A 27,823-nucleotide genomic window follows, 5' to 3' on the forward strand; every position below is an offset into this window, starting at 1 on the left:
CAAACTCGTTATTAATGCGTATATCTTTTTAATTGACACATGACTTTGTCACTTGAACTAAGTAAAAATTCATCAGACAACTTGATAAAATTTCTGTTAATAATTCAACTCAAAGTATAGTGTTTTTGCGTAATAAATCATATTTCTTTAGGAAGGGTTATTAGTTTTACCTTTATAGAGTTTGAAGTCGTTAAATGGTTATAATAATCAAAATTAAACTCCTATTTATTTTATGTGAAAAGCAACAATTTGAACTCGTAAAGCAAGTTTAGTTTCGCTAAAAGTACTAAAAATTGATTTATGTTGGAGCAATTTGGAAACAAGAGCTTAAGCAAACAGAAGGTAGAGTAAGAGTCGTAACAGAATATTATTAAGGCATAAGTAATAAAACCGAGGCAGTTTCCCAGGTCATAAAATACGGTTGAAACCCAATATATTTGCCCCACTTCACTCTGAAGAGTCTAGAAAAAATAGGTGCGTTGGATGAGGGGTTGTTATTTTTAATATTCAAATCATTAAACACATTTTTAGAAACAAAAGTTTATATGCTGTGCTATTTTCGGAAAGAAATATAAATAAATAGTGTAAATGATCCAACGAAATTGTGGTTAGTATTTTGAACAGAGTAGTTTTGAATGTAAATTCATTAGTAATAAGGTAGGCCTATTACCGACCACTTATATGCAACATAACCGACACCAGTTGTCCACAAACTATTCTTCTTATGTCCGCAAACAGCAATGTGGACTTAAGTGCTTGGTTAGAATGATATGAGCAGTAAAAGGACCTAAATAATATCCATATGCTTCCATACATTTATAAGTAAGATAGTTAACACACACTTCACGAGACACCAATCTGTCGAGGTATTCATGTGTAAATTACATCACTTCAAACTCGCTGCAAGATTAGCAGATTATAATGAGGTAAATACAGACTCCAAGGAATATTCTGAAAGTTAGTTTATAGTTTTACCATTGTTTTACATTTTATAATTCTTAAAGTAATGAGATCCTTCATTCGCAAAACCCATCTCTTTTGCGTACTATTTTAACAACAGATTCAAACAAACTTTTAGAGTCAGTATTATTTGCGGATCTGTAAAATACCCAAATTTGATCAATTAAAAAAAATGTCGTAAGTGTCAAAGTAAGGCCAGGTTTGAAATAAGAGTAAAGTGCTTGTGAGTAAAGAGGTAAGAGTCTTAATTGATAATATCCAGGCTAATGCAAATGCGCTTACAAAAGGTTTAGTTCAAAAGACATTTTCATCGTATTACTTTATAAAGAAATAAGTTTTATAACTGACATAAATTTACAAACTAATTTTTTAGCTTTATAGAAAATATAATGTGCTAACATAGTACAGTACAATTATTATACGTTTGTATACAGATCTATTGTAATATACTTCTTAACCGATTTTTCTGTGATTCAGGCAAAGGATATCTGCACCTGACGTCGGGACAATAATACTTGGTCCAACTCAGAAGCGAGTGTAAGTCAATGTGTCTCAGCTATAGCTTACATTTGCAATCTGAGCTTGGTCTTCAGTCAGTAAGATCCAAACTTGAATTTCAGCGATTAGCTATGTCACTTAATATTTATTTTACAGACTAGCAACCTGCGTCACTTCGTGGCTCCACAATCCGTGATATATTAGATATAAAGTTGAAAAGGATGAAAACGATTATTTCTCATCACATCCCTATTATTTTCATTGTAGCGCGTTCTCTTTGAGGTATCTTAGCAAAATTTCAAATACGATTAAGAAAACACAAAATCTAGCGTAAGTAATTTTCTTCTTTACATTTTATATACAAATAACATTACAACATTTTACTTGAATTCACTGAAACATCGCCAACTAACTATAACCCCATTTTCATATGGATGTAAACACAATTGTATCGTGGCCATCTGTTGCGATGTTAATAAATGTTAACTTGAAAAAGGTCACATGATTGACAACTGAATTCAGTACAAACTATGAAACTTTAAAATCCTATAGGATAAAGGGTTTTCACGGGATATCATCCAAACCCACAAAAGGCACATCTAAAGGATACGAGCTTTAAATTGATACCCAATATGCCTATAAAAATAAATATTTAAAATAAATATTTGCTGCACACAAAAATTTAATAAATTCTTTTAGCAAAATGGATTGTTAATAACACGGACCGTACAATCATTTTACTATTTTTAGGAATACGCAATGAACTAAAACGTGAAATAACATAAGTTAATAACAGCAACTACAATTATAACCTATAAGTAATGAACAATTTATATACATGTGGCATTCGTACTTGTATTAATTAAAATACTCCAAAAGTTTCCATATGCAAAAAACAACTGAGTGAGATTATAATTTTGAATAGATTACAAAATTGCTTTAACAAAACGAATGACCAAACTACTTATTAAATAATGTGGTTTCTACTTTTGTAATTGAAAGTCAGATGTAATAGTTCTTAAAATTTTTTATGGTAGTCCGGATTGCACCGTATTTTCCAGGAACAAAGTTATTATTCCCCTAAATGGAGCCGTCAAGCCTTACCATTACTGAGTTATTGACATCATAAAAAGCCGATTCTGTGTCACTGAACTTTCATTCTCCTGCACAAAACTATGATACATACCTTGACACAATTCATAAGACTGTCCGTCAACATAAAAGTTTTAACATTTTAAATTCAATGCAGGTTTTTAAGAGTGTAATGGTATTTGCTGGCATGTTAGACAAATTTGTATTCAAAATATGATACTTCTATTCTGGGGGAAAAAAAATGTTTGGATTGTATTAGAAACGTTAAAGGCTACAATGCCTTTTATCTTAGACTTGAAAAAGTAAACTCTGGCTCTGGATGTCGAATGAGTTTATTTTAGTGTCCTCAACCTAGTGCTTCTCCCCTACGTTTTTTAGTAGTTAATTTGTTAATTAATTTGTGAAACAAAGTAAAAGCACTTTGCGTTTCTGCTCGAAACACCTATTCTTTATTGGATCATTTTAATGGAACAATGATGGGAAGTTGAGGGCCTTATTTGGAATGTACACATAATGAACAATAAGAATTACGGCAAAAAAAACGTATACCAATCATAATAATAAAAAAAGAACAAAGCCAATGTTCTCATAAATAGGATACAATATCATGTACAATTGTAACGTAGGTATAGTTGTAATGTATACTACTTTTAAGAAACAGAGAAATATTATGTAATATTCAAGATAACCTTCGATACACCCTTGGGTATACTTGACATAGACACATCACCATCCACACAGCATGAATTGTATATCTTTGGGGACTCAAAACTTTCCATCTGGTCAATGTCGTAGGAATATCAATTTACGTTTTGGATAGTTCTACTCAATATTATTAATGTCATTTGTAATATATGCCATACAAATTTATAGAGTTTACATAATAATTCTTGAACGGGCTATTTTTAACTACGATATTAAAACTATTGAAAACGTGCCAAGTGTTTATATAATCGCGGTCTTCTGGTGACGTTTCGACTTGGTTTGTCATCTGTGTGGAAGTCAAGTCACCTTAAGGTTGGCTACCCTTCATGTAAAAAAGAAATAATATAATAAAATGTTGTATAAAAAGTAAATTAGTAAGTTTCCTCTACGGATTTTCCGTTACTGCTTTTCTGTATAACTTACAATAAGTTTGGCTTACACCTAAGCCGATGCATTCCTTATAGAATAGTGACATCTATTAAGACACCATCGTCACTATTGTACAAAAAGTAACCGTGGGGCCTATCCAGAAAGTGCTAAGTTAGTTGATCTAATGAACGAATTAAAAACCATTTATCTCGTGTCAAAGTATTGAGTAAAAGGTAGATTGGTAAGTATTTAAAGGTTTTCTCAACACTACAGACCGAATCGTTTAGATCTAACTGAATGTTACTAAAGGAAACACTAAATTATTATTTAAAGTACCCTACTTTTCCCATATCAAAGACAAAAAAAAAAACTCTTAATTCGTCTCATCCCCAGGATTTAGCTATGCACAGAGTAAATTGTATATGATAATATAAGAACATTATGTCTTGGTGAGAACTAATTTGGTGTAACACTTGTTGAACACTGCGTGTGATATTAGGGTGTAAGAATGGTGGAATACGAATGCGTATTACGCGTTACAATTCTCATTAGGCAAATACTTGGCTCTTCTTGTTGCGTTAGAAAGATATTTCACTACGTGATTCTAATATCAAAATGGATATGTTTTACTTAGCAATTACTAATTATTACACGTGCACACCCAATGCTAAAAATGCATGATTTATTTTTTTTAGACTGCCTTAAACATCCAAACAAATGGTGCACTATGGTAGAGTCCTATCTCAATAGATTTTTGTCGATTTATCTCATCTTATTTAAGCTATTCACACCTCTTAGGATACAAGCTGATTGAATAATACGTTTGTTGAATGTAGTTTTAAAAAAGCTAAATTTCATAACAAAATTATATGTTTATTTATAAAACATTTATTGTAATGCGTAAACAAATTAATTCGATTGTAACATAAAAATCATCACAGAAATAAGTTTTTTTTATATATATTCTAAAATAATTCACCGAAGCATACTAAAACATTTATTCTTGGATGTAAACAAAATTGGACTGTGTTCTTTCATTTATGCTGTATACTTAGCTTAGTACCTTGTAAATTACGTAGCTCTTGAAGGAAACAACAATCATTATTTTATAGACTTGATACTACATGGAAATAAAATCCTTAGCAGTGGATCAACGTCAAATATTCATAACGTGCTTATTTAACAAATGATAATTTTGTTCCAGAAGTACAAGTCGTTCATTAAAATTGTTAGTGTAAAATATTAATATTTTCCCCATGCTAGATAACGTTAAAATGTATTAAAAAAAACTATTAAATTCACATTTTAATTTCATTTACAACGGGTGTCCATAAAATATTCATCAGGTTATGATTAAGTATCGCTTAATTTTCGTCCCACTACACCGGGAATCACATGTTGTTAAAGAACATTCTTTCAAGTTTTATAAACATATCTCTGTAAACAATATGATTTGTATAGATTATGCTATAATAAGTTAATTGTAATTTTGTAAGTTAATGTATATGTACATGTACATGTACATGTATGTACATGTAAATATGTCTATAATTGGTTCAATAAACGATTTTTTGAGTTATTTTTGTATTGGGTTCATTGTTCATTGTTAGGTACTCTTTTTGTTTACTTTTGTTGCCTAACATTTAAGAAACCCCCTTCTGTGTGTGAGGAGTTTTTTCTTTCAATCCGTGCAATATTTAGTAGCATTAATTCATCTGTAAGTTTAATAAAGTATTGTTTTTAAATTCAATTTCTTATGCGATATTTAAAAAATAAAACAAATTTATTTCTATATAATTATTTAATACTAATCAATATATGATTAGTTTAATGTAGTCGCCAAATACCCAGACTAATGCATGCAAAAGTTTAAGTCTTTATGTATTACAGTTTCTAAACTATGTCTACCTAAAGATAAAAAACTTTCGGAAAAGCACACTTAAAGCTTTGCAGCACACACTTACTGCTATAAGAATAGTGTGGCCGAAACGTCAGTAGAGTTAGCTTTGTTTATTTATTTTTATCATAAGAAGCTTTCTAATATTCTAAGTATTATTTACTTTCTTAATCAGGTAGAAACTTTGGTTTGTTTTGTAATACTATTCTCAAATTGAAAAAAACGAGCCGATTTAGAGACAGCAAAGGATCACCAAGAAATTGCCCTGGTCTTGGGGGACTGAGCCTCGAAGGAGAACTGTAAATATCACTGTTTATATTATTGTGAATAGAACAGTGTGAAAAACACATATAACGTTTATGCGAGTATTCAGTTAATGAGAGAGACTTGAAAAACAACGAAATTATGAAGGCAGGAATAACTGAAACTGTTGAGAAAGTGCCTTGCAAATGATATGCAGATCCTTTTTGAGGATATGACAAGTTCAACAGAAAGTTTCAAATCTGGTGTCACTAAAACTTACGCAAACTCGTTGGCTTGAAATGATGAGATCTTGTCTTCTATTTATTTGTCATTTTCATAGAATTTCTAATTTTGAATAGACAATTTTTTTTATAGTTAGTTAAGCTAAATACTTTAATTATAAACTATGAACATATTTTCATTATCATTGGTTTATTATTACTAATCGTTAGTTATTGATAGTTAAACATTAGTCTGTCAATATTCTATATACTTATTACAACAAGGGCTTTCTTTAAAACATCCCTTGCTTCGTGAGTCTTACTTGACCAATTCTCATAAATAATGTGTCTTTTTTACGCTTAAATTATGATCTAGTAGAGGACGGGTAATAATTAAAAATGTAACTTTAATTAGCCCCCCCCCTCCCCGAAGCGTTTGACTTTTCTCTTAAAGATGCATTTTTAAAGATGCAGTAATGCGTACAAACTTTATTTATAGTGGTTTAAACGAATATGAGTTGAATTTAATACTGACTGATTCTACTGTTGAATTTATACACACAATCAGTTAGTAAATTAGAGACACAACATTTTGTGAAAATAAACTTGCAATAGCCTCGGGTACTTTTAGTGATAATTGTAACCTTTTTCTTAGTTTAAGAATTATTTCTAGTACAGAACTACAGTCGAGAAATTTGTTACTGACAATTTAGTTTCATTGACCTTATAAATATAATCATAACCTTTGTGAGGTAAAAGGTTGTTACATTATTCGTTTTGCCCTGGAAACAATTTTTAAACTTCATTAAAATGCACGATATGTGGAAGGGTTGACTTAATAACAGTGTATTAGAAATAATAAAACTTATTTAGATAAATTATATAAAAAATATTAAACCTGATGGACCAACAATGTATTGTGTAAATTATCCATATTTTTATTTATTACTGCCTAACACGGGCCAAGGACGTTTTAATCACAGTAAACAATCCTATAAATGCACTTAATCATATAAATTATACAAAACAGTGGTGCTTTTATCCTGCTTTTTAGAAACCATAAAACGCCAAAATCTATTTAATTTATTGACTTATGGCAGAGCAGAGTAATCTTATGTAGATACCTTTTACAAACATCTTCCATAGAAACGTAAAGAAATGCTATTTAATTAAAAATGGTAACAAAATTGTCTTGAACATCCTAATCCCATCACCCCTAACGCTTGAATTTGAGCAAACAAGTCTTATTGTTTGTTGTAAGGTTTTACTGGATTTTTAAATTCCTTCTTACTGTTGATTAGTTAAGCGTTAAACGTAAAACTTGTCTAAGTGAAACTGTTTAAACTTTACTAGGTTTAAAGCAAATAGGTATTGCGAGCCGACACAGAACTCTTTATTTTAAGTTCGGGGAACACATCTAGAATAATAAAACTTTACACTTAGGAAAAAATAAAAATATATTATTGTAATTTTGTTTTATGTCCCTAAAATAATTGTTTTTACTCTTAGGAACACGAATAAATTATAAATTTTTATTGATACATCATATTTTTTTTCAAAATAGTAATTAATCAATATGTTCAAAATACAGGGCAATTAGTTCAACTTTGATTTCAATGTTAAATAATGAAACTAGTTTTCACTAAAACGATTTATGCAATTCAATAGGTTAATTAATTTACGTCAAGAAAGCCATCAGTGAATGACATAGGTGTTTTAGTTTAGCGGCAATTTTTATTCTAAACAGAGAGCGTCGCGTATAACATCTCTCCCATGTAGCTGCGGCTTTTTACCACTCCACGGCTCCGCGTGCCCCTCTGGTGTTCTGCTAAAGCTGGCTTCACCGCAACATGCACATATCCCTATTCGCGTACCCTCTCCTTAATGTTAATCCTACTAGGACCACATCACATTATTTAATACCAATTGTAGCCAATTATTAATATTGCAGTTAAACTGTGTATGACATGCAGTCAAATATATAGAATGAAGCTGATAATTCATTTTGAGCTTATACAGTAGTTATAACATGAATATCCATACAGTTAGGTTTTATATATTTAAAAGAATTTGGAATCTAGACAAATACTTGTCTTTCAATGTTGTAAGTGATAAGGTAAACATTTCAAATTTATTCTTTAGGATCCAGGATGACCAAATTATTAACAAAACTAAAAAAATTACATATTTAGTTTCAAAAAAAAATTTATAACGATAATTTACTCTTTAAAACTAGTTGTACAGGTTTTGATTGGATTAAATGTTTTTCCTTTCGTATGATTTATAACTACGCTTTTTACGAAATGCTTGTCGTATTTATAACTTGTTGCATCAGTGCCAAATTTATAACTTGTTAACACAACTTTTTCATCATTTATTAGATGGTTTAAGGTACTTCACACTGTTTAATTGTTTTATCTGTACAGCATACGCCATAATGAATGATCTACAAAATAGGAAATGTCAAATCTACTTTTCTACATTATTGTAAATTTTTTATCCTATCGATCCTTAAAACAATTAAATATTTTGAGCCATTAATATAAACATTAAATTACTGAGTATTAAATCCAGTCGACGAAGGTTATTTAAACAAATATCTCCTTTAAGAAACAGAAAAGGTTCATATTAAGATTATTTTCATTTCAAATTTCTACGAACCTTGACAAATCGTTCTATTATTTTTACAAGGCTTCAATCAACGTAATAAAAGAGGCTTTTAAACAGCATTTAATGTGTTGAATTTCCAGGAAACTCGACGAACATCATTGTAACAACATCTACCCTATTCAAATTAACAATTTCTATTTTAATAGAATAGAACATTATTATTCACATTAGGTTTAGGTTATAATCACAGTTTTAAGAGATATTTAGATATTACTAAAAGCCCATTTTTCGTGAAATAGGATTCACAGTATTTAATAAAAGATTTCACTTCAAATCTGGTATTCTGATTTGATGAGTTTAACACACACGGATTTAATTTTTAAGCCAAAACCTTACAAGTAAATATAAATACTACCAAAATAGCACCAAATCGAATATATATTTTTAAAGTAAAAGTATCATTTTTTGCTTATAGGATGGAATTAAAGAAGTACCTATGGTACCTATGGTTCTTCTTACTTAACAGATTGTTAATAAGATTGGTAAATTTGTTTAAATAGAATAAAAATGTTAAAACGGAATAAGTTATTTGAGATAAAACAGATTAAAGTTATCTAAAAATAATTGAGTTAAAGGTCGGGAGTATTTTTTATGGCAATAAGGTTGGAAAACGTATTCCTTCGCAGGAAAAGGTAAAGTCGTAACAAAATGTTATTAAGGCATAACTAATAAAAGCAAGGGAGTTTTCCAGATCATAAAATACAGCCGAAACCAATATATTTTCTCTCTCTCGTGAATCGTGAATAATGAGCCATTTTGGATGAAAGGTCCAACTCTGTTTTGTTATAACAGTTTACAAAATGCTAACGATATTAAACAAAAATTGAGCTAATTATTCTGTGATCAGTTTTGTTATTTTTAATTGGGTTGGTTTCGTTAGTCATGTATGATAAGTATTATCAATACCTAAATAATATGTACATAATAGCACACACAAATAGTTTAGGTAAGGTTTCTGCAAAGGCAGGCGTAAAGAAATACTTTTAAAATTCTGTAGGAGTTTTTTAACCTAAGACTAAAGTTTGGAAGCAGCCAAGTTTGTAACATGCGCCCAGTCATGTGTAGATTACAGTGCTCCAAACGTGTTGCCAAATTAGCACTTTGTAATGAAACATTTACAGATTCCTAGAAATCTAGCAGTAGCTACTTTCCTGTTGTACCCTTGGTTATGCAATCCAATAAGCCTATAAATATTGATTTTTTTTCTAAATAACTAAAAATACATGCAATTTATTCATAAAGTAACGGGGTTAAAATAGTATTAAGTCATGAGTTAGTTGAGAGATGAGTTAGTTTAGTCAGCAAATCATTTTTTCGGTTTCAAATTATTGACAAAAACATAGTTTGGATTTATCTTCATGATTTTCACCTGGTATATGATACAACAATGCTTGTTGCATAATATCGGTAAAAACTGTTTTCATTACGGCATAACAATTACTTTTCAGGAAGCTCATAAAGAAAAACCATTTACAACATTTACGAATTATCAGTATTCGTTTGTGTTGGTTACGTAATGACAAAATACAAATCTCATATGAAGTAAGATGTAATGTAATTAAAATTTTTTCTATGTAGCTCATAATTCTTCTAAATTCGAATTGTAAAATTTTTCTTTTCGTAAAAATGTATGTCACTCAAATATGTCTTACATTTGGAAAGCCATACGATTTGCGAATGCAAACAAATGTTTTTTTCAGTTTCATCTACTTGACGTTTATTATGGGGCGTGTTACTCTAAATTGTATCAGCATTCCTAACATTATGGGGAATATTGTATAAAAGAAACAAAATGATTTCCTTTATAACAATGTCTACGGCTAAAGAAGGTAAAAGAAACTTATTTGTCAAATGAGAAACATGATTTATTCCGTTACTTCGAATTTATAAAACCTTTTAGCTGGAATTGTAAGCCCAGCTTATACATACTGTACATTGTACCATAAGTTTCCAATTGTATCTTCATATCCGTGGCTATTCATCTAATAAGTGTATATATTAACATTTTTACTTCGTCAGAGGAGACCCTTGAATGATTATAAAATCTGTACAGTGCTTCAATTTAGCAACGAAATTTTTACTTTAGAGATGTTAACTATAGAGCTAACCTCTAAGTTCTTACTAAACTTGTTTAAAGAGTGTTTTGCACTTATACTAAAACACTGACAACTTACCTAGCTCATGTTAACAATAGTTCTACCATGATCTAGGTCGTAATTTTTTTTACTATAAGTGCAAAACACTCTTCAACAAAAAAATATAAGGTTTGGAACGAATTTAACAAAGTAAAAACTCATACATTATAAGATATAAACGTCGATGATAAAATACAGTATGTAACTAATGGGGAAATAAGTGTGTTCAGAGGATACAGTGACTTCAACCATAAAGAACATGTCAGTGAAATGCTTTGAGAAGATTTTGATGTTTCCCTGATTGCACAATATTTTCAGCAACAAAGCTATTATTCCCCTAAATGGAGCCGTCAAGCTTTACCATTACTGAGTAATTGGCATCATAAAAGTCGATTCTGATGTCACTGAACTTTCATTCTCCCACATCTAGCTACGGAAATCACATTATATCTAACCCTATGTATTATATATCCGTAGATCCTGTTTATTGTAGTTAAAATGTAGGCAGCTTCCGTTAGTAGTAAGCCTATATGGAATATTTTAAAATCATTATTCCTTTTTATTATATTCTTTGGTGTACATCTATGTTATTTTGTAAATAAAGTTATATATTTATTTTAAAAAGGAAAAAAAATTATAAACTGTTTTCAAAGCAAATATTACAATCTCAAATAACCATTTAGTTGACCAGCTGATGCTCATATATCTTCTTCTATATAAATAAAATTACAGTTTTGTCTGTACATTGCTTAGAATCATGCAGTTTTTGGTTATTTTTACGTTTCATAGCCTAAGAAAGCCGAAACGAGTCTTATCTCAATTTCTGTCTGTATATCTGTCTGTCCATTCTGTGACTCTGTCTGTAACGCCAAATTGTCATTTACGCGGCCTACTCCTAGGAAACTAGAGTACCGATCAAGGTTCTAATCATTTTTCTGTATTTACTGGATTGGTGAGAGTGTCTTGGGCTATAAAAACATGGCCTCGCTTCTTTGAAAACAAAATAACGAACCATCAAAAACCCAATTTTGTTTGATTTTTGTCAAATTTTCTCCCAATGTTTCCTATTACATTTTATGAAATAACGATCAGCTGTTTGGATTAGTTCTCACTTCTAGCTGTCACTGATATGTTTACATTAACAGTTGTTTACAAATACCGCAACCATTTCCGATCAAGTTTTGTTAGCACATCCAAACCAAGTGAGATTAGAAACGTTGTGCCTTACTTAACCTGTTTAAGTAATCGCAAGTGCAACGAGCGTTCTTGAGTTTTTATAACCGGGGAAAATACCGTGAATCAGTGTTGTATTAGTTAGTGCTGGGAAACTTAAATTTTTTTAATCGTCGACACCAATGCTTACAAAAAGGTTTCCGCACTCATTTATGGCCCTTCAAGGACAGTTGTGTAAAGTGCAAAGTAAAAAATCACAACTGCAGTGGATGATCGTGGATGTTGCTGCGATCTTGGAAGAACTTTCTGATTTCACTGTGATCGTAACAGAGGTTTAACTTACAGATGTAGCTAAACTCGTTTTTTCAAAGTGTCATTTTTTGTTTCTACTTACTCACATTTCGACAACGATATCGGTACATTTTTTCTACTTAGGAAGTAAAACTACAAACGTCCAAAACCCCAGATTTGTGAGTTTTCTGTCACATTTCCTCCGAATGTTTGCTAGATATATGTATCGATTATCGATTAGAGATTACGTAATATTTTATAAGAAACCTTTGTTTGGATAAAGGTGGTTTCTTCAAACTGTCATTAATATGTTAACATTAAAAGTTGCTTACAAATAATGCTATTAATGAGAAATAACTTTGATTTTCGAAAACTTAAAAAAAAAACCAAGTGAGATTATTATAACTACGGTACTGCACCACATCAAGTGAAAGATTTTTTGAGAAAACCATAGGGAGTTTTTAAAGCTTTACGTTGTTAACATAAATGTTACATGTTTTGTGGCCTGTGTATTTATTTATTTATATATTTTCCAACGGATTAACACAAATAATACAGGTTGATTACATGGACAGTTTGAATTGTTCTTAAGTACTATAGTTCTTTTCATAAATGTAAACGTTGGTTTATGGTACTGCTACTTTTCCTTAGAACCGGTGGTAGCAGTAAGAATCATTTTTACGTACAAACACATCACTATTTACAACTATAGTTATCGTTAGTGCTGCTCCTTATTTCTTATTAAATTTATTTGATGTCTTACTGTATAATTTTTGCGTTTTCTGTCTGGACTCCAAAATGTTAGTTTATCCTATGAAAATGATCAAACATTAGTGAAAGATTTTTTTAGCAAACCATCATGATTTTTTAAAGCTTGGCGTTGTTAACGTATAAATGTTTTGTAGACTGTGTATTTATTTACTTATTTATTTATTTTCCAAAGGATTTACACCAATTTTACAGTTTGAAAAATCCATTATCATAAAATTTGATGACAATATCAAAACTTTCAAATAATTATTTTGTTTGTAGACTACTTTGCTTTGGTTAAAGCGTAGCAAATCCCTTAATTCAATTCTGTATTTGTGTGTGTATGTCTGTTGGTAACGCATTAATGTCTTTATTTCTCAGTGTTTCGTGGAAATGACAAGATCACCTTTGTTAATGAAAATTTCAACCCGAATAAAGTGTGCAGTAGTGAGGTTGAGGTGGTATTTTCAGTGTGAAAAGTAACTTTCAATTACAGGCCTACCTTAGGGCTATGCTTCATATATCTATAAAGCAAGTCCTTTTATCATTAGATATAATATATGGACTAACACGATCGGGTGACATTTAATTGCGAAGCATTCGTTTTGGCTTTGAAACTGTCAGATATTGTATTTGCGAAGGTTTATATGTATTCCTATACAGTAGTAGTTTTAACAGCATAACTGGAAAAATGCACACTAAATATGCAAACCAACTCCTGTTCTGAATATAAGGTTTCAACTTACTACAAGATTCCCGTAACAGCTAGTTTTATTATATTTCTTAATATCTTACTGAACATTTCTATGGACCCACTATACAAAGCAATAACCGGCTTTAGTGGAAAACAAAGTGTAACATACATTTACTATTCGGAACCATACGAACGACTCAGTAAATGTTTATATGGTAGTTCGGAACAGGCTGGAGTTTATGGGAAAATCTAAAATATTTAACCCGGCAACTCCAAAAATTGCGGGAAAACATTAACAAATTTTATCTTGGGCGATTCTGTGTGTGTTTTAGGCACATAATGTGAAATTTGTTTGATAAAAGGGTAATTGTTCTTATCTGTTAAGTCCATTTTATCTTAAAGTGTCTCTGTATATTTTTAAATACAATCAGAAATGCAATAATTATTACGGAAGCACAGTAGTAACCAAAGACAAACAGTGTGTCACGTTTAGTGATAACTGCGGTGACAAAATAAAATCAAATATGTTGAGTCAAAAAGAGATTATAAATCAATTTATTTTAATTACCAAACGTGTTAAGATTTTGCTTCATAACTTTATGAATTTATTTAAATTATTTATCTATTTATATATTTATTTATTAAGTCTGATGTTACTTTATTTACTGTCAAGTCAAGTTTTGGATCATTGTTTATTAAACATATTACTAAGAATCTAAATTGTATTTATATATACGTTCGTAAACGCGATAACAGGAGTATTTTTTGCCATATTTTGATGATGTGGTGTAAGGCAGGGTTTTACGGGGGGTTTTATGGGGTAAAATTGGTTTTATGGGGTAAAATTTGGGTTTTATCATTTATGACCCTTAAAACACAAAATTTCCCAATTTCTCTCTGAACCATTTTAAAGAGCTTAACAAACAAATAGTAGTACACCAAAATATTTTCGTGCGGTTATTGGTTACGGAGAAAATTCAAAAATTACAAATTTAAAATTCCCATGTAATTTTTACGGAGAATATTGTAAACCGTTGTAGTTCGCTTGTTTATGGAATTATTTTGATCAAACTTGGCAAATTTATTTATTTTATATCAAACTACTGACATGTTTACAAACGCTTATAATGATTGTTTTACATTATAAGCTTCCAGAAATGTTACATAAGTTTTATTCCATGATGAAAACAGCTGTTATCAATATTTATATGCAACACGCATTGTTGTAACATATACCAGGTGACAATCATGAAGATAAATCAAAACTATTATTTTGTCAATATTTTGGAAATGAAATTATTGATTTGCTGATTACCTTAACACATCAGATCATTTCCATTCTATTAGCTTACCTGTAGCAGCAAACCTAGGCACTTACCTGTTAAACCTAAGGTTATTTAAATAGATTTAATTTAAAATCAATTCAGAAAAATGGAAATTCGCTTAGTCTGCAGGTTTGATCCGTCGGGGGTATTAATTAAGTTTACATCGAGTCATCTGAATAATATCCAACTGCAGGAAATACTAGTTAATTAATTATAGAAAATGTAATTTGTTAAACTATGACGATACATAAATACGCACTTTGACTTTCCTGAGCGCTAGGAATTAATAAAGTACCTAGTAATCCGTATGCAATCATTTGAAAGCTATGTTTCTCAGGAAGATATAATTTGGTTGAACACCTGTGTTAAACCCTCGCATGTAATACAGGGTGTGGCAATGTAGGAGCACGAACTTGTACTAGGCGTTACGATTCCCAATAGGTAAATATTTCAGGTTTTAATTACGTTGGGAATATAATTTAATACGTAATTCCATTATCAGTAATGATATGTGTTTAGTTTACAGTTGATCATGACATTGGCAACAATGTCTCTCTGGGAAGAACTTTCAGGGAAAATATTTTTTTTCGTATCTATGCTGTTTGTGTATACATCGATAACAATATCAGTAAATATATTCATCAAACTAACACATGTTATAAAACACGCCATTTTAAACGTGTGTATCAGACTTTTACAAACCAATGATTATTTTGCATTAGCTCACCATAAAATAGTGTGTATGCAAGTATATATGTATGCAATATACTAAATAAAATGTAGTATGATCAATACTTTTATGCATCATTAATCTAAATAACTACATAAAATATTATATAGCATGCAAGAAAAATTTTAGCTTACGGTTATTTTTACTCTGAATTATTATTATTGAAGAAGTATTTTTAAGTATTTCCCATTTGAAAACTACACATAAGTCAAACGTATTAAACACACTTATACGTGTGTTATTCCGTTTTAAATTATTTGGACATATCAGACTAAATTTCATAGTTTCCATACAAAATATTATCATAAAATCAATCTTTAAACATAGAAATGAAATATTTATTGCACTACGACGTCCGCAAACTTTGAAAGACAGACACACCTTTTTTGTGTGCATCCAGTTCTAGTATTCATTTGAATATTAAGAAGCATTTATTTCTCTTTCTCACAACATAATATGAAACGACACTGCATCGTTATATTTTTATCACAAAACGTAGTATTACTCAAGAAGATCTGTGATTAAATTTTAGTTTTAATAGATATTCTTTAAATTTATTATTTTTTGGATAGGAATATTAAAAGTTATCTTACGAAAATCAGGCTAGATTTTTAGTCTTATTGAAAAATGTCCAATCGTTGCGTGAAATAAACTAATAAAAATGAATTACAAAAGAAATGTTCACTAGAATTGTCTACTTGCTTTTATTTTTATTTTAATCTTAACCAGCTAATCAGATAAATCAAAGAGTTTTTAAATTCAATTTAGTCACGGATTTCTCTACCAACTCCGCTTAAAACCTAACGTATACATGCTTATCACCTAGTTTTATCTTCTAAGAGTTTGTAGTTTATTTTTATAGTTTCAGTTTATTAAATATTAATTATTTCCTAGCTTACATAGTATAATTACCTATCGTGTTAAGGATTAAAAGTAAAATTTCAGAAATTAACCTTTCCTCCTATAAATTGAATTTTCAAAATTTCTTTACAATAGTGCAACGTATTCACTGAATATCATTTGCCTGACACTATACCTAATGCCTGGTTTGTCAACAAAATATAGTAATGCCGCTTACTAATGATAATGGTAATGATTCTGATAAGAGTCTCGTAAGATAACATTATATTAATTTGTTAAAGAGCTAAACACAAATATAATTAAGGAGGAGAAACATGATATGTCTAAACATTCTGATATGTCAAAATACTTCCATTACCTAATATTCTCTTTTACTTTCAATGGAATAAATGTCTCTTGGGCAAAGATAACAGTTTTTATATTAGCAATCACCACTAAAACCATGTTGGAAAGCTCCACCCCAACATTGATTTCTCTGTTCTAATGAAATACTGTAATTTATAGATATTGCTTTAACTGGACACAGAGGTACGTGAACGCGCCACCAAAGAAACAAGCAATTGAACTGATTGGGAGGACCCAGTAGAACCATTTACTTGATTGCTACAAGTTGTTTTTCTGCTCAATAAACACTCGAAAACATTATCGGGCTTTTTATGATTTATGTCATCATATTTGTGACAAAAAACATGTTTTTTTTACATATTCATATGTAGAATAATTTTTTACAAAGTAGGCCTATTTTAAATTACATTTAAATTTCACACTTCAGTTGACCTAGCAGTAATATCACACTACTGCCTATTGATTGAATTACGGTATTCAATAAAGGTGCAGGTTCCATTACTACTAGCCCGTACATTTTTTGTTATCCTAGGACGCTAGGCAGACCTAGGGGTCACGGCAATATCACATAGATAAAGTCCATTGGTGATTTGGCGGGGTTTGAACCGGAGTCCCGCGCTCTAACCAGCTCGCTCCCCAACATTAAGAACCTACCCATACATTAATATATACTTAACTAATGAAACTAGCCCATGCATTAAGGGATACTTTTATGATAATTTGAAAGTTATATATTTTTAATTGAATGAATCCAAAGCAAATAATTAGCTAAGTATATATTACTATTTTACATTGCACTGTGTCCAGATCTGGTCAAACGTTTTTCCTAAATATTTTAGTTCATTCAGCTAAGTATCATTTGCATGACAGAATAACATATACGTACCTCTTCAGTAATGCAAAGAATGTAAAATTGTCTAGACAACTTTATGTCTAAAGTTAAGGAATGATTACTATGAAGTTAGAACAGCCTAGGCTAATACGTTCTATACAGTATACTAGTAAACATACATTCCTTGAGTTATGGTAATGACTAGAGGGTAAATCCTTATTATTATTTTTCGTTATACTGTGTTTATGAAAATTTTTAATATATATTTAATATAAAAAATAGTTATCATAACTATTTGTTAAATTAGTTAATACTTAGTCACTATTTAAATAAAATATTTTTGCTATTTATTTACTTTGGTTGCTAAAAACAGTATTACAAACTAAATCACTATATAGTTCAGGGAATATATTACCAGGCCCTGATTTCCAAATAGATTGCTTTTGCTAAAAACGATATTTTTTGATATTACTTAACTTTCTTATGGTAAAATAAAAAAAAAACACATTTAAAAGTCACTATTAAAATTCAGGTGGTGAAATATGCAGACTATTACAGCATAAATTGTCAAAAATACATTTAATTGCATTTTCGTTTCGCGATCAGTAGGATCTTAGCATTCATTATAATAATAATGCACTTGTCTAAAAAATCTGTATTTTTCGCTATAGAGGATTGGCTTTTGTAAACATTTTAAGTTTCTTAAGACGTGCAATAATGCAATTCTTCCAATTTTTTACTCTTATCCTCCCCCCCCCATCAGTAATTTTTCTACTAAACATCGAGGTACAAGAATACCAAGTGAATAAATACGTTCTTGTATGGATACTTGTAAATAACAATTTTTTTTATACTAATAACCAAATTTACAGCAGCCCTCAAACAAATTAGTTGATAAAATCATAAGAACACATCCTTTATGTCAATTTAACCAATTCTTTGTAAGCTAACCAGTTACATAAATATAAAATAAATTAGCTCCGTTCAAAAATTAATAATTTTATAAAATAGATATTAGAAACCCCATTATCTGAACAAGTTAGAAGATAAGTTTTAAAAGTTAGATCCAATTAAAGGCTTCTCCCCACGTTCCAAGACTGAAGGAAATTAATTGTTCTTGTACGTGGCTCCGAATAAGTCCTGGAGATCGACTTTGGCAACATCACTGGCACTTAAAGTGATAAGGTTGTTGAAAACAACACATACTTAAAGGGAACAATATTTCACATCAGCACGCATGATACTTCCATTGTCTAATGGATATCAAACAATTAAATAACGTTAAGTTAAAGAGGTAGAATTTAACTTCATTATTTACTGCTAATAACTTTTAATGTTGGCATATTTAAGGTATCCACTTGTATTTGATACACATCAGTGTATAAAACTAGGCAAACATATTATTGCCAACCGAAAATAGTGCAACATTTTAAACCATTGTTTACTACAAGGGACTTACAACCAATACCATAATCTAATACAAAAATCTTCCTTTGCTGATTATTTGTTATTGTTAAATTTTTTCATTAGAATTCATGATTTAATCCCTGAGCTGTTTAATTAGATAAATATAAGGTACATACGGTACATATTAGGCACAAAAGGTACATATAAGGTACGTCAATAGTTCAACGTTTGGTAGTCAAACTCACGACATGTTCGCATATTCATTCAGGCATCGTCTGATAGTATAACAAGAATGCTTCATCCATTATAGAGTCGTCAAATAGCATTCAAAACACAAAGGATATAACGCACGAACAAACATTTTACATTTACAAATAGGCCTACTATTAATCGTTGCGGTACGTAGGGAGACTGTTATTTTTCTTCTAAAAAAAACGATTGTATTATTGGAGACGAAAATGTAAATTCTGGATTATTCTTAAAATGTTTTAGATAAAACGCTAATACTATAAAGAAGTTCTGAAACTTGGTTTGTTGGTTGAAATAAAAACTAATAAGCTTGTGAATCACTTATAAACTACAAACACTATCTTTGTGATTTGTTATAACGAGTACGTTTTTAAACTTTTACAATGTTTAAATATCTTGCCTTAACTAGCAACTTGAAGTAATAATTGAATATATAAAGCAACTTCAAACATTATCTACTCGGTTTAAATGTAATTGCAGTCTCCAATTAAAATAAAACACGTCTTAATATATGTTTTTTTAATGGGGAGCGAGCTGGCGTAGTGGTTAGAGCGCGGGACTTCAGTCCCTGAGGTCCCGGGTTCGATCCCCGCCAAGTCACCAATGGAGTTTATCTAAGTGATAGTGCCGCAACCCCTAGGTCTAGCCTGAAGTAATGTGAAAAACAATCCCAGGCTCGTGCCTAGCGTCCTAGGACAAAAATATATATATATATATATATATATATATATATATATATATGTTTTATTAATTTATAGCTTAAGTATGTTTATGTTTATGTCCCGTAAATAGCTTTACATGAACCAAACCAAATTAAAGGTTTTACAAGCGTATAACTATTTCTAGACCCTAACATCTGGAACACATATTATTACAGAGAGGTCACATCCACAGCAAACAGCATTAACACACATTTGTCGGTAGTGATCTATCATCAGTGTTATCTAGACCGTTATCAGCTGATGACTAACGAAGCCATTGTGGACGGTCATCAGAGTCAGCTGTGACGTCACTTGGCTAATAACACACCATCCTCCGCACAACATGGCTATGAGGACATGTACGGTGTGGTTAGCTGCCGTTACCGTAGTTTATGGGGCGAGCCCATTGGGTGTCATCACGAAGAATATGGTAAGGGTATAGTTTAAGCAAAAGCTTATACACCAGGTTTAAGGTGATATTTAAGTTTTTTTACGCAATCCTAATGACAAGTACTGAGAGACACAGTTTAGGATAAAAGAGGCTTATTGTTGGTACCCCTGTATGATTTACTTCATTTCTGATCAGCTGATTTACATTATTGCATTGTTACATACACGGTTTAGTGTTACAGGGAATTCATTAAGAATAGACTCAACATGAGGATTTGCAAGCTCAATGAGTATGCACTGCAGGCCTACGATTCTTTTTCTACACATCCTGATTAAATAATCGTTATCAAGTATATTAATAGTTAATTTACTCAATACTGGAATTACACGTAGAAACATAATTCCAAAGCATTCTTTCCAGAAAACCAATAATTTACTTTCATGTATTGTCCTACAACAAATACTCTTTGAGCGTGTGAAAACTCCATGTTGAGTCTTATTCACAATAAATCTAAACCTTATAGACAACAATGAAATGTATATCAGCTGTTCGACAATCTATATAATTAATACGCTACATGAAACTTTGTCGGTTGAACTCTTCCGCCATTTCTTTGCCGATTTTATCCATTGACGTCTCATTGGAAAGAGCGTGTCGCGTAGATTTGCAAACTGGCCTTACATTTTTGAAAAAGTCCCTTGGGCTCTGCCCCAGTGGCTTTGAAAGTTCCCATGTTATCCTTATGAAGAACATAATTGTTTACATTTTGATCAGCTGTATAATTTAATTGCTGTTATTTCTTTTTAAATTCAAAGTCTTTTAAACTCATCGGAAATTATGATGACTTTTATTTGTTTTAAAAAACTACTTTACTTCTTTGCAATTGCTCGATTTCGAGCAACGTGTTTACTAGTAAAGTAAAGAATTCATAACAAATAGTTATGAGCTTGTTGTCCTTAAACAGTATATCTTGTTACTTATAATTTGAGTTGTGTTTCTTAACCTGTATAGTTTTGACGCTTAGAATGGGTTGTGATGGACATTTCTGATCTCCATGATACCAGTCCAAAGCTTTAATTTTCTACTGTTTGTTTTTAGTTTATTCCATAAGAATTACTCTTTATTTGCTGATGTGTACTGGGTTGATGAAAGAGTATCTTCAGCAACAAACTGACGACAATTGTGTAATACTACTCTCCTAATAACTAAAATAGTATAGATCTGAAGAGTATTTAATGAACCTGAATAGATTCCTTTATTGAATTGGTGTGACAAATCATAATAAAAATAATTTAGAAGTAAGTAAAACCAAACTACTGTAGTTTCATATATAATTATTGATTTTAGTTTAATACCACTGAATAGGGCCATGAATTGAAATATAAAAAAAATCTATTATGTTATGCTTTAATTAAAAATATTTACCTACGACAGTTTTTTTAAGTGGCCGTTTAAGTACAGTTCTTAGAACAGTTTCATATAACAGTATTGTTTCCTTTATTAACAGAATAGTTTCACTCATAACAACACGGGTAACGGACCAATGAGGTGCAAGGATTGAGAGAGAAGAAGTAAAATTGTAATGAATCAAACTTCAACTAATGAGCTGTTCAGGCCAATTTAATTGTTGAATGGTGCAATTAGTGTTTGGTACAATGTTTCATTGCATGGCTTTCACCAAGGCTCGCACCTTAAATTTTTTATTCATGACGTTAACACTATCTTTACGCAATCGTTGCGTAAACTACAATAAAACATTTGTGGCAATTATTTTTAGCTTAAATTTCAATTGGACTATCGCAATCTAAAAAAAATACGTCAAATAAAAATATTCAACTTAATTCCACCACATTTATTCAAGAAAGCCCAGAATATATATTAATTACACATACATTTTCTTTTGAGGTCCTCAGTACTAATACACAAGCAAGGGACTGTATTTAAATATTCCATAATATGTACCAACAAAGCGTTAAAAAAAAAATAAAGTATTTGACTATGAACGAAACTACCACTGTGCTTTCGGTATTTTCATATAATCTAGATCCTTAAACTAAAAAGATATGTTATTAGCCAGAAAAGGTTAAAACTTTAAAATAAACTCAAAATATTCAAAATATTCGTAACTAAATGAATGAGTTGTTCATTGTAACATATATATCACATTGTGTAAATGTACAATTCAACCTAATGCACTTATTCCGTGCCATTCCCCCGTTTGGCTGAAGATTGCAGCGTGATGATCGAGCGATAGTCTGTGATCGTGACGTCAGACCGGAACTGTTGTGGGTGTGCCGATTGGTTTGCCGCTGAAAAAGCACTCTTACATTAGACAACCACCGTGATATTGCCCCCAGCCTTTAGCACTACTAGGAGATTGAGAATAAATTATATTTGTTCCCTTAAACTCAAATTTAATTAGTAGAAGTAAATTTTATGTGATTGCTCAGTTTTGTGTATAAATTAGGTAAATCACTCTAATGAGTGGTTAGGATTTAAACTATATTCAGGTTTATAGTTACATGCTATTAATATACTGTAAAGTGGTATATTGCTCAAAACCAAATCTGATGATCACTGATTCGATTCCAAAATGTGATCTATTTTGGACCCAGTATTAACAAGACCAGGGTTTGGACAGTTACAGCGTATGAAAATAAAAATGGCAATACAAATAAACACAAAAAAATCACAATAGATCACGATATGCTATATTAATAAAGTGAACTTTTATAGTCCAAATATGACATAATTATAATATTGAGGCAAACAATATTGTTAATTAATAATAAGATAACTCATATATTATAATAAGAGAAACAGGTTCATGTGGTTAGTTTAAATGTACATGCAAATTATGAACTGTATCAATCTAATATAATGTTACATTTAATCTTTAAGTTAGTTACCTTTCACCAACTTACGTTTAATAATAGACTTAAAAATATATTAAAGTATAAATACATTTTGTTCGTGTTTACCAACGTAATTGGTTACTTTATTTTGTGTGTGTTGTTCTACTGACGAGTTACCTTTGTTATTTCCACCAACTCAATACATTATTGTAGTCTTCCCAATTAAAGGTTGTTCCACAAACTCTATCATGAGCATTAACAACTTAGCCAAACAACAACAAACATTTCATTTGCTTCCACATACTTTACACATACTTAAGATACTAATAACGAATGCTCAAAGTTTAATTTTTACTCATGCTAACCGATTTCCTCTGTTTCAGCCTCGGCTACAAGCTCAGATTGAGAAATTGGAACCGTGTCCAGAGCCTAAGTCAACCCCGATAGAGTTCAAGAACCTCATGATCAGCAAAAGTGGGTTCAACAAATACGAGCTTAGTGGCAAAATTAACATCAAAGAAAAATTCGACAAACCGATCACAGTAAGTATATAACAGGTTTTCATACAATAATAGTGGATTTTAGTTATGAAATATAAAAAATGAGTAAAGGTACAAAAACTATTTATTTTGTTGAATTCCTGACATCGGAAAAGGTTTATACATTGCCGTAATAAGATTCAACACGACAAACATTTCTTGCTCTACAGACGTCCATAAGATTAACTCTATTTCAGCCCACACGTGCATCATTTCTCTTGTTACAATGGAGACTGCATCTATAGTTCTTTTTAGTTAATAGACTTTTTTTAGAATGAACTATTTGTTTGACATCCTAAATAACTGTTATGCTCGAGTCACTGACTTTAGTTCACTTAGTTACACACTTAGCCTTTTCTTGACGAAAAACGTGTTTATAGAAAAATCCAACTTGGAGTTTATTTACAAGAATAAGTAGGTTGTCCATTAGCACAAAAATTAACACAGCTGTTTCCATTAGTGTAAACTAAACGGTTTGAGCTACCGGATGAAGAAGTATCAATATGAAGTATTTAATATATCCAATAATAGTTTTACAGACAGTTAAAAAACGCCATTTAGGTAGAAAATTATATATTTTTTAAAATTATAAATACGGTTTAACCAATATTATAATAATTTATTGGAATGAATACTCCTCTACAGTAGAAAAAAAACATTTGATACTTAATAACATTTCTAAAATATTCATGAAAAATGCGTCATTTAAAACACTTCCATCAAATGTTTTTCATTGAAGGTTTGAACCAGAAAACGTTGACAATTTTCTGTAATTTTTTTTCTAAGACTATCCTCTACTACATTAAACGCTCTTACAACTAAAGGAAGGGGTATAAAAATATATACATGAATACTTTTAGTGAAAAAAAAACAACAACAATGTATGTAAAAACTAGTAAATTCTAGTTACAAATTTTAATTCTTTAAAATATACATTTGAGTTTTCTTAGAAATATATTTAAAATGTAAAACATTATTGGTCTTCAATTTGAGGTCGTATACAGCTTTTTTCATTGCTAAACATAGCTCAGGCTATTTAATCAAACCAAACCTTATTTTCAGATAGTGATGGAGATGTACCGGTGCAAGTCTAAAGAAGACCCCTCATCTTGCGAGTATTATTTCACATTTAAGAAAGCCAACATCTGTGATCTACTAAAGCGCAATGAAAACTCCTTTGACTACTTTACTAACTGCACCGACCTTCCTACCACCTGCCCGTTCCGTCCGGTATGTCTAATTGTTCAACAAGGGCTTCTGTAGGTTTCAAGTAAAGCTAGGGGTGTGCTGGTAAAGTAAATGAATCGACCTTTCTATGCCAGTCCTTTACATTCTAGGACATCTCTTGCCAGTGACCACACTAGTTCAGGCTATATCTTATATGCCAAAGCTATGGTCATTGGTTAATAGCGGGATTTACACCAAATGTCGAAGGCCTGCATTCCACCATTAGATCAGTTTGCCCCTTTTACTCATTTTATCCCACAAGAATATAAAATACTGATACATTTGATTGGAAGTTGTATAATGGTAACCTACGGATATAGCTACTGGGACCGTGGTGTCGTCCTATAATCCAGCTACTTAGAGGTCACGAATTGTGTATATTTATAGGCATGATCTATGGATGCAATACTCCCTGGTGTGGATTAACGCCCGCACTAGTAAGCAATACGACTTTCCACAGTACCATCCTGATGATTAGACTAATTCGGCAATACCAAGGCAAAAATGTGGTTTGGATTCGACTATTAAATATAGGTCCCGTAGTAGCCATTGGCTGTATACAAGTAACAGCTGTGTCTCAGGGACATGCCTTAGTCACCAGAGTACAAGATCGCGCCACTCATCCTACACTCATGTGTACTTATACTTGGCTTAAAATACCTAATTTCGTATGGTCACCATTTAAGTAAAAGTATTAAAGGACAATATATTTCTTCTATCACCCAGTGATAAAAAAATACAACTTATTAGTAGCCTATATCTTGAACGCTTGATTTGTAGTATGTTTATAATGATTGCAGTTTCTTTTTTCAGAAAGAATACACGATTGATGGGTCAACTGTGGATCTTCAAAAGATCAACTTTGTTCCCTTCTTTCAGTCATACTGGCGACTTAAAAACAAGGCCTATATGAAGGAGAAATTGATGTTTTGTCTCGTATCAGAGTTTGCTCTGCAAATGGTCAAACCATAGTGACTATCAAAAAGGAACTCAAATCTTTCTTGTAGAAAATTACCATTGAATACAGATTGTTTGGAATGCAGGATATTTGTATTAGTCCATGCTTATGTAAAAGAAAAATGTTTGTGCAATTGGTTGTTTTTTTAAGTTATATTAGTATTAATACCTTAATATTATCGTGTTGGGATTGGGCATATCTAAGGATTGAACGTTGGACCTCAATCCTGGAGGTACTGGCTTATAAATTCTACCAATCCCATATTTTTCGGGCGTTTCAAGGCCACTTGAATAGCTTAACATCTACTTTACAAGAACTTTGTGGCCTAGAGCTATGTGATATACCAATCACGAATCAGTTAAGAGTGTCAAGAACGTAATAGGCTCAGGTTCAATTGAAAATTACAAAACGGTTCTAAAACATTATTTCGTAGTCAAATTGAGAAAAAATATGGCGAGACTTTTTATTTAGTTAGTTTATTAGTTAGTTATTTAATTGGCTAGTTTTTATTACTTAACAGAGCGTAGAAAGTGTTATATATAATAATTGATGTAATTTGCATGTAATACTACTTGGACTCGCAATTATATCAGTAAATGAAGAAATGCAATATTTTTAACAATAACTTTAAAACTATAGCACATTTTAAGATAGCTTTTGAAAAATATCTCCTTAATTAAAGTTAAAGTGCAGTCCTTGACTGTGATAACAACTAACTTGTTTTCTATGACCAATCAGGTCCTCTCAGAAGAAAAATAAAGTTAAACTTCCTGGAAAACAGCACTCTAACGATGTTTTACTACTGAGACCAAACTAAGAAAACTTCAACATGTTTGCAGTTTTCTGCGCTGAAATCAGGACCATCAATAGTAACAAATTAGGTCAACACTAAGTATGCACAGTAAACATGCAACGTATTAAAATCCTCCCCATTTATTTTGAACTAAATTTAACAAATTATTGATTAAATGTATTTGATTAAAACTAACTGTGCTTTATCTGTAAGGATAAAAAACTTAGGGCATTTCATTCCGTTCATTTCATAAGATTTTTAGATTTTCAAAACATAATTAAGTAGGTAAGAAGTTGTTAATGAAGTTTTTAGTATTACAAAGTAGTTGTGGCTACATTCATGTCTACGATGATTTATAAATGATCATAAAAACCTCATAATAGCAACCAACGCTGTAATATAATAATACAGTGTTAATTAAACCTACCTCACTACATATTAATTTTATAAAAACAATTAACAAAGCTTATGAAGTTGAAAGATAATGTTGTGCAGTCAATAGTCATCAACCATGTACATTTGTTCAGAAAGCTGCAAGTGAGTATAAAATTGAATGATTTAATTTAACTATTCGTTACATTTCAATATTCATACAACACATGTTCTGAGTTCAGCAAATAAATAAATGTTGTGCAATTCCCGTCCTGAGAGCTTTTACAACTTAAGCAATATTTCAAGAACTGCAAAGTGGTTGAATCCTCGAAGCAACAACTTGCAAATTGTGGGATCTTATTTTCATTCCGGTAGATTTTATCTTGCGAAATTCGCATGGGAGTTGTACATCTGCCCACAACATGACTTCTATAAGCCTATCCGATTGCATTCGTTATGATAAATTATATAACAATTTTTGGTATATATTTTTTGGTTTGTTTTGTTTTGGGTTGTATATATTTACATGCTGTTTTCCTT

General features: G+C 30.9%; 1 protein-coding gene across 1 annotated transcript; it reads left to right on the plus strand.

The window, feature by feature from the left end:
* The first annotated feature begins 20,476 nt into the window (after positions 1–20,476).
* LOC128985389 (uncharacterized) lies at positions 20,477–26,169 on the plus strand. The gene is made up of 4 exons (XM_054404842.1): positions 20,477–20,578; positions 23,778–23,936; positions 24,996–25,163; positions 25,974–26,169. Exons 1-4 carry the CDS (start codon positions 20,492–20,494, stop codon positions 26,130–26,132), a joined length of 573 nt encoding a protein of 190 aa, XP_054260817.1. The 5' UTR covers positions 20,477–20,491; the 3' UTR covers positions 26,133–26,169.
* The last annotated feature ends 1,654 nt before the right edge of the window (positions 26,170–27,823 follow it).

The sequence above is a fragment of the Macrosteles quadrilineatus genome, unplaced genomic scaffold, assembly GCF_028750875.1.
Source record: "Macrosteles quadrilineatus isolate MER2022 unplaced genomic scaffold, UCM_ALF_1.0 Scaffold_2__2_contigs__length_208266976, whole genome shotgun sequence".
Classification (NCBI taxonomy): domain Eukaryota; kingdom Metazoa; phylum Arthropoda; class Insecta; order Hemiptera; family Cicadellidae; genus Macrosteles; species Macrosteles quadrilineatus.